The sequence below is a fragment of the Pelophylax lessonae genome (genome assembly GCF_965119305.1).
Source record: "Pelophylax lessonae genome assembly, chromosome: 12".
In the NCBI taxonomy this organism is placed as follows: Eukaryota; Metazoa; Chordata; class Amphibia; order Anura; family Ranidae; genus Pelophylax; species Pelophylax lessonae.
In genome coordinates, this window is record NC_138779.1 from 150,008,809 (window position 1) to 150,022,583 (window position 13,775).

Here is a 13,775-nt window from a genome sequence, read left to right on the forward strand (position 1 = left end):
ATACGGAAAGGTTTCTTCACCATAAGAGCTGTGAAAATGTGGAATAGACTCCCTCCAGAGGTGGTTCTGGCTAGCTCACTAGATTGCTTTAAAAAGGCTTGGATTCTTTCCTAGGTGTACTTAATATAAATGGGTACTAATGTTTATAGGTAAAGTTGATCCAGGGAACATCAGATTGCATCTCGGGGGATCAGGAAGGAATTTTTTTCCCCTGCTGTAGCAAATTGGATCATGCTTTGCTGGGGTTTTTTCACCTTCCTCTGGCTCAACTGCAGGTATAGGATTGTGTATATGGGATTGATTGGTTGGGTTTTCTTTATTGGTTTTTGTTTTTTATTGTTTGAGCCAGATGGACTTGTGTCTTTTTTCAACCTGACTAACTATGTAACTATGTAAATGCTAGGCACATTTAGCACTTGTTAAAATTCTGGCCAATGAAATAAAAAAAATTCCCAAACACCAAATGCTGCTAAACTCTGGTAGACAGGTTTGAAAAAAATGCAGCTTAGGTGAGTTTTTACCGCTGATTTTCTCCTGTCAGGAGAAACAGCATTTAGTCCCGGTTCACACTTCTGTGATGCGGGAATGCTGCGAATATGCAGAATGTTCCTGCATCGCATCTGCAGCCATAGCAGTTCACACTGCCATATGCAATACGCAGGGGGTGCCAATTAAAAGTTAACAACACCCCCAGTTTAGATCGCATATCGCAGTGCGATCTGCAAGTTCGCACAGAATCGGATCACATTAGTGTGAACCACCATGCGATCCGATTCTGCTGCGGATAAAAAAAAGGGTCCTGTGCGTGTTTAGTGCGATTGCGGTGCGAATTCAGCCATACAAACTGAATGGCTGAAATTTGCACCGCACAGAGAGTAAAGGCAGGTGTCCCAATACTTTTGGTAATATAGTGCATCTCAGAGCGGGTCTCCGGATGGTGACAATATTGCCCTCGCCTGCGTAATTCCTGTTTAAATGACCAAATGATCATAGCCTGCATCAGAATCCTGTTTGACAATGTGAAAATTGAAGGTGCACACATGGGAGACAGGAACACCATTTTGCCTCTGTTGCCACCCTAAAAATGATGAAACAGAACAAGGACCTTCATGACAGAATCAGCAATGATAGGTGCAGGTTTTAAAGAATTGAAATGGCTTTTAACATTAACATTTAACATTAACCACTTCTGGACTGGAAGGATTTGCCCCCTTAATGACTAGGCCATTTTTTGCCATTCGGCACTGCGTTACTTTAATGGACAATTGCACGGTCATGCAACGTTGTACCTAAATTAAAGTGATATCCTTTTTTTCCCACAGATAGAGCTTTCTTTTGGTAGTATTTGATCACCTGTGTGAATTTTATTTTTTGCGCTATAAACAAAAAAAGGAGCGACACAATATTTTTTACTTTTTGCTATATAAAATTACCCCCCAAAAAAATATAAAAATCTTTTTTTTTTTCCTTTTAGGCCAATTTGTATTCTGCTACATATTTTTGGTAAAAAAAAATTCCAACAAGCATATTTTAATTGGATTCTGCAAAAGTTATCGCGTCTACAAACTAGGGGAAAGATTTATATAATTTTTTTTTTTTTTACTAGTAATGGTGGTGATCTGCGATTTTTAGCGGGACTGTGACATTGCGGCAGACAGATAAGGCCCCTAACTGACACTTTTGGGGGGACCAGTGACATTACTACAGTAATCAGTGCTAAAAATATGCACTGTTACTGTAATAATGACACTGGCAGGAAGGGGTTAACCTAGGAGTGATCAAAGGGTTAGGTGTGAGCCTAGGGGGTGTTTACTAACTGTGGGGGGAGGGGCTTGTGAAATGATCACAGAGACCTGTGTTCCTATATAGGATACATAGAAGGATCACAGGCGCTCTGTGATCATTTCAGAGAGAACAACTGTCTGCTGTGTTTACAACAGCTGATCGTCCTTCTCGCTCAGTGGGGAGCGATTGCAGGTCCCGTGGATCGGTATCCCCGCTGCCTAGGGGGGGTGGGAGCGCAGCGCTGACGGCGAGCACTCCCGCAGATCACCATACAGGTACGGCAATTCGCGCAGCCAAGCCAGCCTGCCGCCGTATATTTGCGGCGGGGCGGTCGGCAAGTGGTTAATATGTTAAAGCTTAAATGTAATTAGGTTTACATATACTTTATGGCAAACTTTAGACAGTAAGGGGTGAATTACTGAGGGCAAATAGGATTTTCACTTTGCAAGTGATTTGGCCCCAGAGTTCAGTGATTGAGGTGAAGCTCTGCTGACTTCCATTATCCAATCATGTGCTTGAAGGTAATTGGGTATTGTTTGCAAATTGACACTTCACCAACCACATTCATTAAGCTCTGGGCAAATTCCTTTGTAAAGTGCAACTTTACTTGCAAAGTGTACAGCCTATTTGCCTTTTGAAAATCAGCCTTTTCCTGTAAGTGAGAGCCAGCAGATGCCTCCACCCAACTCATCTGGGGAGGAGACGTTTATCAAAAAAAGCAGCAACAATCTGGATCAGATGCTCATGGCAATCAATCAGCTTCTGTCTTTCATTTTAAAAGCTTTAGGCCCCTTTCACACTTGCCGCTCCGACGGCGGACTCCGTTTTTCTCAGCGGGGGATCGATCCGCCGATCCCCCACTGAGCAGGTGGATGACAGCTCTGTCTCCGTGCTGTGTGCGGAGACAGAGCGGTCAGGTCCCCGCTGTTCTCTATGGGGGAATCGGATGAGAACGGACCGCTGGACGGATCGGATCGGATGTCAGCGGACATGTCTCCGCTGACATCCGATGCCCCATAGAGATGCATGGGGCATCTGTTCAGCTCTGCCTAAAAAACTGACAGGTGGATCTGAACGGTCCGCATGTGTGAAAGGGCCTAATGCCCCGTACACACGTACCGATCGTCGGCCGAACGATCGGCCGTCTTTTGTCCAGGGCTGTCGTGTCTGTTGAAAACTGCAAAAGACTGCACACGAATTTTGTCGGCCAACAACAGCCGACTGCAGAAGTGATGTCATGTGATGGTTAACTTTCCCTGTGTTTTTTCTTTTCTGAGCATGCCCAGTCTTGCAAATCTGCTGTCTGTCGGCCGAATTCTGTACTGACTGGCGAACAATCGGCCGTTCTGGTGTTGGCCAACAAAAATTTTAATCCCTGCACGACAGATTCTGTTCGGCCGAAAATGCGCTGTCGTTTGTCGGAAGCATCATACTGACAAGCCTACAATCGGCCGATCGGTCGTCGGCCGAATATTTACGGCCGACAATCGGTTCGTGTGTACGAGGCTTAACTGAACACACTGAAGAGAAAAGCTGATTGATTATTATGCACAGCTGCTCCAATTTTAGTAAATGCCCCTTATGAACCGGCCTGGACAGAAGATTATGGGCTCAATTCACCAAACTATATTTCATGTGTTGTTTACTATAACAGTCATTCTTTTCCTTTCAGCCATGTGACATTTATTTTCCACTGCTATTGGCTCACATTGCTGGAAATACCAGTCATGATGCCATCTCGCCAGGCTTGCTTATGGGACTTTTCATGTTTCACGTATATTTGAGGCAAAATTTATATACAGTCATTAAAGAGTCTTCTTTGCATTTGAATCATATCTAAAAACAAACTGTAATTTAATAGGAAAGACACATTTGGTTTCCATCCAGTGTTGAAGATTTAATATGGGACCATATAACATTACAATGAAACATGGAAATGCAATGAAACTGTCAAAATGTAACATAGATTAGATGGATTTTAGAATATATAATCAATGGTAAAGAAAGAGCTGTGGTTCCAAATACATATATTAGTGGATCAGAAAGACCTACAGTGGAAATGTTTCTGGCTTCATCATTTGAAACTGTGTTTAGTTTTCCTCTTCACTGGTAAAATATTCATGAATTTTTTTTATTAGAATTTCTACATTTTTCCGCATACTATCAGCTTTTGGGCCCACTTGTTTCTTAAACTCTTCAAAATAAGGTTGAAGTTTTTCCCTAAATTCTTCCAGATCTTTTTCTGCCTCTTCCTTCATTTGTTTGGCTTTCTCTTGCCAGTCAGATGCCATGCTCTCTTTGTACTTGTTATACTCTGCTTTGACATCTTCAGCGTAAGGTTGGACTTTGGTACGTAAACTCTCAACCTCGGCCCGAACTCCATCCCTGGCTTTTTCAGCGGTATTTTCAACACTGACCCAAAACTTTTTAATCTCTCCTCCTAATCCAGAGAAAAAATCAGTTGTAGCTGGTACAAGCTGCTTTACGGATTTTTTGACCAGTTCTTCTAAATTATCATCGAATTCCTTCAAAAGAGGGTAAACTTTTTCCCTGAAGACTGGGAATTCCTTATGCAGCTTTTCATCGTAGGATTTCCAGATTTCATCAAAATAGTCTTCAAGCACCTTCTCTACATGTTCTGCGTTATCTTTTGCAGCTTCCAGCTTCTCTTTAAGTTTAAATCTGTTCAAAGAAAAAAAGAAACAAGTTATATAGGAATTTCACTAAAAAAATAAATATAATATTGCTCCTGCACTGCAAAAAAATTATATAAACACATCACCAACCAGCTTGCAGTAAATATGTGACTATCAACAATATATAGATAGATAGATAGATAGATAGATAGATAGATAGATAGATAGATAGATAGATAGATAGATAGATAGATAGATAGATAGATAGATGATAGATAGATAGATAGATAGATAGATAGATAGATAGATAGATAGATAGATAGATAGATAGATAGATAGATGATAGATAGATAGATAGATAGATAGATAGATAGATAGATAGATAGATAGATAGATAGATAGATGATAGATAGATAGATAGATAGATAGATAGATAGATAGATAGATAGATAGATAGATAGATAGATAGATAGATAGATAGATAGATAGATAGATAGAAATATATATCATATAAATATATATATATATACACATATATCTATATATTAATACAGTGCGGCACTCCCAATATATTAATCCTCATCATAAGTGTAAATACAAAAACATGCAACCAACCAAAAAAGGTTTTCATCAATTATATGTAGAAAAATGTCTCCAATATTGTTGTATAAGTCCAGTAATAAATACACCAATAATCACTTAGTTCACAACCTCCTTAAAGTGGTTGTGGACCAAATCCTCAAAACACCATTTTGTTGCTTTTGTAGTTTAGTAGATGATGTTTTTATAACCTAAATCACATTGTGAGTACCTCTCAAAAATTCATCCTCATTCATAAATCTTCCAATCTGTGAGCATGGAAAAGTACCAACGCTTGGGGGGTAGAAACCTAACATCACACTAATCCCTCCTCCACCTATGCACAGAGTCTCTCTCTCTCTCTCTCTCTCTGTATTATCTGCTGTCTCTCCTTTCACACCCTCTGCTGTCTCTGCTCTCACTCTCTCGGCACTCTTTCTCTCTGCTGTCTCTACTCTCTCTCTCTATGTACTCTCTGCTGTCTCTCCTATATCCCCTTCTGCTGTCTCTGCTCTCTCTCTGCACTCTTTCCCTCTGCTGTTTCTACTCTCTCTCTATGTACTCTCTGCTGTCTCTCCTATATCCCCTTCTGCTGTCTCTGCTCTCACTCTCTCTGCACTCTTTCCCTCTGCTGTCTCTACTCTCTCTCTATGTACTCTCTGCTGTCTCTCCTATATCCCCTTCTGCTGTCTCTGCTCTCACTCTCTCTGCACTCTTTCCCTCTGCTGTCTCTACTCTCTCTCTATGTACTCTCTGCTGTCTCTCCTATATCCCCTTCTGCTGTCTCTGCTCTCTCTCTCTGCACTCTTTCTCTCTGCTGTCTCTACTCTCTCTCTATGTACTCTCTGCTGTCTCTCCTATATCCCCTTCTGCCTACTCTGCTCTCTCTCTCTCTGCACTCTTTCCCTCTGCTGTCTCTACTCTCTCTCTATGTACTCTCTGCTGTCTCTCCAATATCCCCTTCTGCTGTCTCTGCTCTCTCTCTCTGCACTCTTTCCCTCTGCTGTCTCTACTCTCTCTCTCTATGTACTCTCTGCTGTCTCTACTCTCTCTCTATGTACTCTCTGCTGTCTCTACTCTCTCTCTATGTACTCTCTGCTGTCTCTCCTATAGCCCCTTCTGCGGTCACTGCTCTCTCTCTCTGCACTCTTTCCCTCTGCTGTCTCTACTCTCTCTCTCTATGTACTCTCTGCTGTATCTACTCTCTCTCTATGTACTCTCTGCTGTCTCTCCTATAGCCCCTTCTGCGGTCACTGCTCTCTCTCTCTGCACTCTTTCCCTCTGCTGTCTCTACTCTCTCTCTCTATGTACTCTCTGCTGTATCTACTCTCTCTCTATGTACTCTCTGCTGTCTCTCCTATATCCCCTTCTGCTGTCTCTGCTCTCTCTCTCAGCACTCTTTCCCTCTGCTGTCTCTACTCTCTCTCTCTCTCTATGTACTCTCTGCTGTCTCTCCTATAGCCCCTTCTGCTGTCTCTGCTCTCTCTCTCTCACTCTTTCGCTCTTCTGTCTCTCCTTTCTCTCTGCTGTCTCTCTCCTCTCTTTCTCTCGGCTGTCTCTCCTCATCCTCAGGGATTATTCTTCCTCCATTGCTCCAGATATAGGTAAACTCAGGAATAAGCAGTAGAAAAATATCATAGTGCTTTCTGTCAATGCGCTTGGTATGTGTGATCCACCACAAGCTGTGCCACCAAATGTGCTTGGTCTACTCCCATCTTGTTACATTGGATCCAATCTTTTATAGGTCCAATATAGAGCACACATGGAACCAAAGGCACGATAGACTATTAAGATTTTATACGATATACGTTTTTTATGCATTCCTGATTATTAAAACATGCAAGTGTTTTAATTTTTGGTATTATTAAAAAGTGCATTATACAAAGCACTATGACTCTTTCTATTGTCTATCCCTAAATCTACTTACACCTCGCATTGCATCAGAGAATTTGGCCCATGGGGGTGTGGATCTACTTGAAAAATCATGGTCTTAAAGTATAACTTAAGGCAAAACTTTTTTTTCAGATTTGGATAGAGTGGAAAAGGATTAGAATGGGGGCACTGCAGTTTTTATTGCTGTTTTTGCCCCCCATTAAGAAGATTCCCCCTCAATATTTGTCCTGTTTACCATTATCATTGAAAATTAAAGTAAAAGAAACTCTCATATTTTGGGTTGTCCCCGGGAAAGTAATAGAGGGGAAATCTTCCAATGGGGCCACTAGTTCTGATGACCTGGGGGTCCCCACGGAATGACTTTAATTTGCAGGGATTTCCTCCCACTTCCGGTTTGGCTATGGGATAGGAAGTAAAGGTAAATCTTCACAATGGGACACAGATGACGAAAACAATTCTGACAGAGGTTATAAACCTCCCTTGCTTTATCCAAAATGAAAAAAAGTTTTGCCTATAGTTCTACTTTAATGATCTGCTTTAATTATTTACTCTAACAACATTCAGAAATCCAGCTAAATATCCCCTTTTGAGAAAAAAAAAAAATCAAATTTTATTGTTAATTACATCAATTTCCCCTTTTGCCTACAGCCAGCAGTACATATACTGCGGCAGGTCGGCTCTGTCCCGCGAAACGACGTACCTGTACATTGCTTAGCGGAACCGCTAGCGGAGGCGCACACCCATTCGCCACAGGGGAAGCCAATTCACGAGTCGGGCGGCCACGATTGCCGCCAGGCCCCTGCGATCGCTCCCATGGAGAAAGAATGGCGGTCTGCCATTGTAAACAAGGCAGACCGCTGTTCTGTCAATTATGAACACAGGTACCCTGTGTTCCTCTTATTTAGGAACACAGTGTTCATACAGCAAGTCCGCCCCCCACAGTTAGAAAGCACCCCCTAGGAACAAATTTAACCCTTTGATCGCCCCTGGTGTTAACCCCTTCCCTGCCAGTGTCAATAGTACAGTAACAGTGCATATTTTTAGCACTGATTACTGAAGTAATGTCACTGGTCCCCCCAAAAGTGTCAAAAATGTCAGTCAGGTGTCCGATCTGTCTGCCGCAATGTCGCAGTCCCGCTAAAAAACGCTGATTGCCGCCATTACTAGTAAAAAAATAAATTAAATAAAATCACATAAATCTTTTCCCTAGTTTGTAGACGTGATAACCTTTGCGCAAACCGATCAATATACACTTATTGGGATTTTTTTAACCAAAAATATGTAGCAGAATACAAATTTTAATGTTTTTTTTTAATGGGAATAGTATATAGCAGATAGTAAAAAAATATTGTTTTTTTTTTTTTTTCAGAATTGTCACTCTTTTTTTGTTTATAGCGAAAAAAAGAAAAAATCGCACAGGTGATCGAATACAACCAAAAGAAAGCTCTATTTGTGGGAAAAAAAAGAACATCAATTTTATTATGTGTACAGCGTTGCATGACCGCACAATTGTCAGTTAAAGTAACTCAGTGCCGTATTGCAAGAAATGGCCTGGTCATTGGGGGTAAATCCTTCCAGTCCAGAAGTGGTTAATTATAAATCATGTTTGGTGAATGATATGCTCAATCACATCAGTGTTCCTCAACCTTTATTTTCAGTGACTGCTTACGTTATAAATCCATAATGATAGTAGCCGGCAATTCGAATGCTTCTTAGTATACATTTTTTACAAAGCTTATGCTATGACGAAGGCTTTGTAATCTGAAACGCGTTAGCACTCTGGATTCTGTATGTGCAGCAGTGGTTTTTTTTTTTAAAGGGATTTCAGTAGCAAGATCTTACGTTACCAGTCTGGAATGCCTACTATCCTCTCTCCCATCTGGATTTATTTTATACTATGGATAATGCAACAAAAGGAGTAGGAATAAATCCATGTGAATGGGCATAATAAGAGCCAGTAACATTGACATAAAGATCATGTTTTGATTGGGGTTTTGATTGGGGTATTACTTCTGGGTTGACTGCCCCTTTATAGCCTTCAAATTTCAAATTGAAATAACATTTTAAAAGAATTCACCCAGCACTTATTAACCACTTGCCGACCAGTCACTGGGACTGTACTGTGGCAAAGTGGCTCGATTCCTACGTCGCTGGACTCCTCTCCTTCTGGGGGGCGCGCTCCCGCTGTTTTCAGTCACAGCGGGAGTCGGGCCAGGGGAGGAGCAGCGGCGATCGCCGCCGCTCTTCCCCGATCGTCGGGGAATCGAGTCTGGAGATCCGCCCGCCTGTGTAAACAAAGCGGGCGGATCTCCTAAGTGACAAACAGTGACAGATTGCAGGGTTCAGCATAGCTGAACATCCGATCTGTCCCTGTGTCACTCAGTCACCTCCCCCCACACACGTTAGTAAGCACCAGGCATACATTAACCCCTCCCTCTCCAATAAAATTAACCCCTTCCCTGCCAGTGTAATTTTTACAGTAACAGTGCATATGTATAGCACTGATTACTATAGAAATGTCACTGGTACCCCCAAAAGTGTAAAAAATGTCAGTCAAGGGTCTGATCTGTCCGCCGCAATGTCGCAGTCCAGCAAAAAAAATCGCAGATCGCCGCCATTGCTTGTTAAAAAAAAACACCAAAAATGACAGAAATCTTTCCCTTATTTAGTAGACGCAATAACTTTTGCGCAAACCAATCAAAATACGTTTATTGTGATTTTTTTTACCAAACATAGGTAGCAGAAAACAAATTGGCCAAAAATTTTAAAAAATTTCGATTTTTACATTTTTTTGGGGGGGAATTTCATATAAAAAATGTGAAAAATGTTGTTATTTTTTCAAAATTTACGCTCTTTTTTTGTTTATAGCGCAAAAAGTCAAAATCGCACAGGTGAACAAATACCACCAAAAGAAAGCTCTGTTTGTGGGGAAAAAAAGGACGTAAATTTCGTTTGGGTACAGCATTGCACGACCGCGCAATTGTCAGTTAAATTCACACATGTTGCCGAATCGCAAAAAGTGGCCTGGACGTAAGACAGCAAAATCCTCCGGTGGTAAAGTGGTTAAGACAAAAAACAGGTTTTGCTGTATTTCTCACCCTCTCTCCATCGCTGTTCTATTCAATTCCACTGCTCCAGTTGTCCAACAGTCAACCCAGTGTTATTCAACCCACTTCCTGTGAGCCCAGATTGTCAAGGACGAATGAACGGGGGGTACATACTAAAGCTGTTCTGGGCTCACAGAATGCTGAAGAGGTTTCCCCTATTCTCTGCAGCATTTAAAACTTTTCCAATAACAGTAGAAGAAAAAGAAGCAGGAGGGCCAGTGATGTCACTTGACCTGGTAGAAGACCCATGGAAAAATAAAAAATGTAAACATATTTTTTTTCAAAAAGTGGGGGAGAGGAGGGGAAGAAAACTAGGCTTTAGGGTAAATGACCTTCTAGAGGTAATTGTATACCAGAATACATAAACACTGTCCTGTATACCCAATGTAAACAATTGGATGAACTCCAATTTTATATAAAGTATTATTTAGGTCTTTTTAGCTAAAGGTACTTTTGCCATTGGAAGCATGCTATTATTTTTTACTATGTAATATCAACCAGCAATGTGTAATTCATATTTGTTTGCAATCTCTTACTTTTCTGCTATCTCCGAATATTCCAGATGTTTTAATGCATCTGCTGCAATTGCAATACCATTTTCCACAACTTGCCATAGGTTGGATTCATGTGGTTTATCCTGTTGCCATAAATAGTTTCCATGTGCCCCTGAAAAACCAGGAAGATATTGTAAGTGTCTGTATGAAACAATGAATTTACACATGATGAGCTCTATAAATTAAAGGGACAGTCCTATGAAAACTGTTTTTTTTCCATTTAGGATAGAAGCTTTTGAGATAAGTAACACACTGGTAGGTAATATTTAAACTCTAGTAAGAACATTTTTGTTGTTTTAGGTCCACCAAAATTAAAGCGAGACTAAACTCATCGATTTAACTGTTTCACAAAATAGTTATATTCGTGGCATGTTGTGAGAGATAACTGCCATAAATGCTTGTGTTCTCAATGAAGCCATCAAATAGAGGTTAAGATGGCAGCTTCATTGGCTGTAAGGATAGGAGGGTTTAGTTCCACTTAATTGGTCTTACACATTCAGTGTGGAATTTTACATTTATTTGTGGTTATGGAAAATGCAGGAAGAAGAGTGAGATAACATGGCTAGGGCATGAAGAACCAATGTACATATTTTGCCTCTGGAATCCTTAAGGCCCCTTTCCCACTTGTGGACCGTTCAGATCTCTATGGGGCATCGGATGTCAGTGGAGACATGTCCGCAAACATCCGATCTGATCCTGTCCGTCAAATCCGGACAGATGAAAAACCTTTTTTCCATCCGTCTGGTGGATTGGATGGGATCGGATGAGAACAGACAGGCGGTCCATTCTCATCTGAATCCCCCATAGAGAAGAGCGGGGACCTGACAGCTCTGTCTCCGCACACAGTGCGGAGACAGAGCTGCCATCCACCTGCTCAGCGGGGGATTGGCGGATCGATCCCCCGCTGAGAAAAATGGAGTCCACCGACGGAGCAGCAAGTGGAGGTGTCAGAGCCCCATGCATCTCTATGAGGGAATCGGATGAGAGCGGACCACCTGTCCGCTCTCATCCAATCCAATCCCCTGGACGGATGGAAAATAGGGTTTCCATCCGTCTGGATTTCACGGACAGGATCGGATGCGAATGGCAGCGGGTGTCAGCGGACATGTCTCAGCTGACATCCGCTGCCCCATAGGGATGCATGGGGGATCCGATCAGATCCGCCTAAAAAACTGACAGGCGGATCTGATCGGATTGCTCGTGTGAAAGGACCCTAAGGCATTTAGTGGGCCATTGTATTCAATAAGGCATAAAGCAAGTTCAATATAATACATAGCAGAGACCTTGATGCCCTTGGATAGTGGGAAGGCGGGAGCCATGCCTGACATCCAGGCGATCCATGGAGGAGGTTGAGAAATTGCATTTATAGTATTTCTATTGGAATATATTTTATAAGATATTGGTAAAACTGGGCAAATCAAAAATACTTTGTGCCAGAATCATATAATATATCCCAGACAGGAGGCTTTTATATGGATAGCAAACATTTTTTATGATTCCTAACATTTTGTTTGGCCAGTTCATGAAATTATTGTAAGAGAAATTGTACCTATGACTACATTAGAAGAAACGTTAGCACTCATTTCTTTTCATTCATGAACGCTAAAAGGAAAGTAATAAAATAAGTAATTTTTGGTAATTAAGGGGAACTACAAATCAAAGGACCCCATAGTAAAATTTTGTTGGCATCACTCCAGCTTTAGTGGTCCTCCAGCATTTTGCAATAGTAGATTCCAATGGCCTATATTGCACACCTAACAATGGGTCCCTTTAAAACCTTGTAACCACTTCTAGTGCTGCTGAAAGTGATATTCTTGTAAAGAATCCAGTGTCTCATAGCAGTGTAAGGCGCAAGCTGTCTTGTGCTTTATCCAGAAAGCAGTGAAGCATAAAGGGAAGAGAGACATCGCACACCACTCGTTCAACAGGTGGAGAATGTGAACAGCACCAGCCTGGAACTCCTCTTAAGCCACACTCCACTGATGCATTTCGCCCTGCCCACTAGGGCTTATGACTTATGAGTGAGACCTCGGGGTAATAGCAAGCACGGGTTATGTACAAAGTCGAGCTTCCTAGAATTCAAGTTTAATCAAGAGTTTAATGTGTTCATCACTGTCACTGGAATGAGGTGACCGGTAACTGGGCTGGTGGAGTCCAGTGCACATCACACGGCACCGGCTCAGAAATGCTGCACGGAGGGAGAGAAGTGTATGGAGGAACTGTTATCCATAGTGTACAGTATATAAAATGGAAAGAATTGAACCATTGTCTGTCTGGAGAAGTGTCGCTCATTACAGAGAGTGCTGCCTTAACGCCATACCTGGGTTTCGGCACATGCTTCTGGCAGCCTGCAAGGGCATGAGTGTACACTCCTCCCCGTCCCAACCTGGGCACTGCCCACAGCCAGATGAAACTGAGATGGTTTGGGTGAATTGATGCACAGCAAGTAGTCCACACCTTTTAATTCCAGCTTAGATTTTGTGTGTTGGGAAAGGTGGGTGGTAATGAATTAAGCAAAGGAGAGTTTTGTTTTTCTCATAAGCGTTTTACAGATTGAAACAGGCGTTACCCTAGGGGGCATAGCCACCCCGTGGCCTATTTACTATAATAAATAAAATGTAATGGTAAACAAAGCTCAGATTAAGGTACAATATAATTCATGAAAATATAACAAGTGGGTCACTATACCTGTAAAGAGCAATACCACAGCCAGAAGCAGCACCTTCATGATTGCACCAGAACTTCAATCAATCTGCAACAGACAAGAGGGAAACGTTTACTTGGCCTTAAAAAACTTACTCCAAAACATATGTAATTATTTATCTTTCATTTCAGTAATTTTTTTAAGTAATAATAATTTAAGTAATTTACTCACTAACCCCATATAGCAATATGAGTAACAATGCTCTATAAAATGTAGTAATCTATAGCAGCCTTTTTCAACCAGGGTGCCTTGAGGTTTCTTCAGGGGTGCCTTGGCAAAATGCCTAAAAATGTATTAAACATTGTATACAAGCCAGCAGGTGGATCAAACCCACCCTTTTAGTTACACAAAGCCATGGGTTTTCATTATGTACCATTACGACTTTCTAGACACTGGCATCCTAACAACCAATGACGTCATTAGTTGATAAGGAGGATGCCTGTTGCCTCCACAGCATCCTTGTTTGACCCTCCTTTGCTCCTCTCCCTCAGCACTGGAGTCATATTAGCTGATTGAT

At 41.6% G+C, this 13,775-nt stretch overlaps 1 protein-coding gene across 1 annotated transcript; it reads right to left on the reverse strand.

Moving 5' to 3' along the window:
* Positions 1-3,669: 3,669 nt before the first annotated feature.
* LOC309568813 (uncharacterized protein) lies at positions 3,670-13,348 on the reverse strand. The gene is made up of 3 exons (XM_082274600.1): positions 13,243-13,348; positions 10,537-10,666; positions 3,670-4,467 (listed from the first exon to the last, which is right to left on the reverse strand). Exons 1-3 carry the CDS (start codon positions 13,280-13,282, stop codon positions 3,876-3,878), a joined length of 762 nt encoding a protein of 253 aa, XP_082130726.1. The 5' UTR covers positions 13,283-13,348; the 3' UTR covers positions 3,670-3,875.
* Between the last annotated feature and the right edge of the window lie 427 nt (positions 13,349-13,775).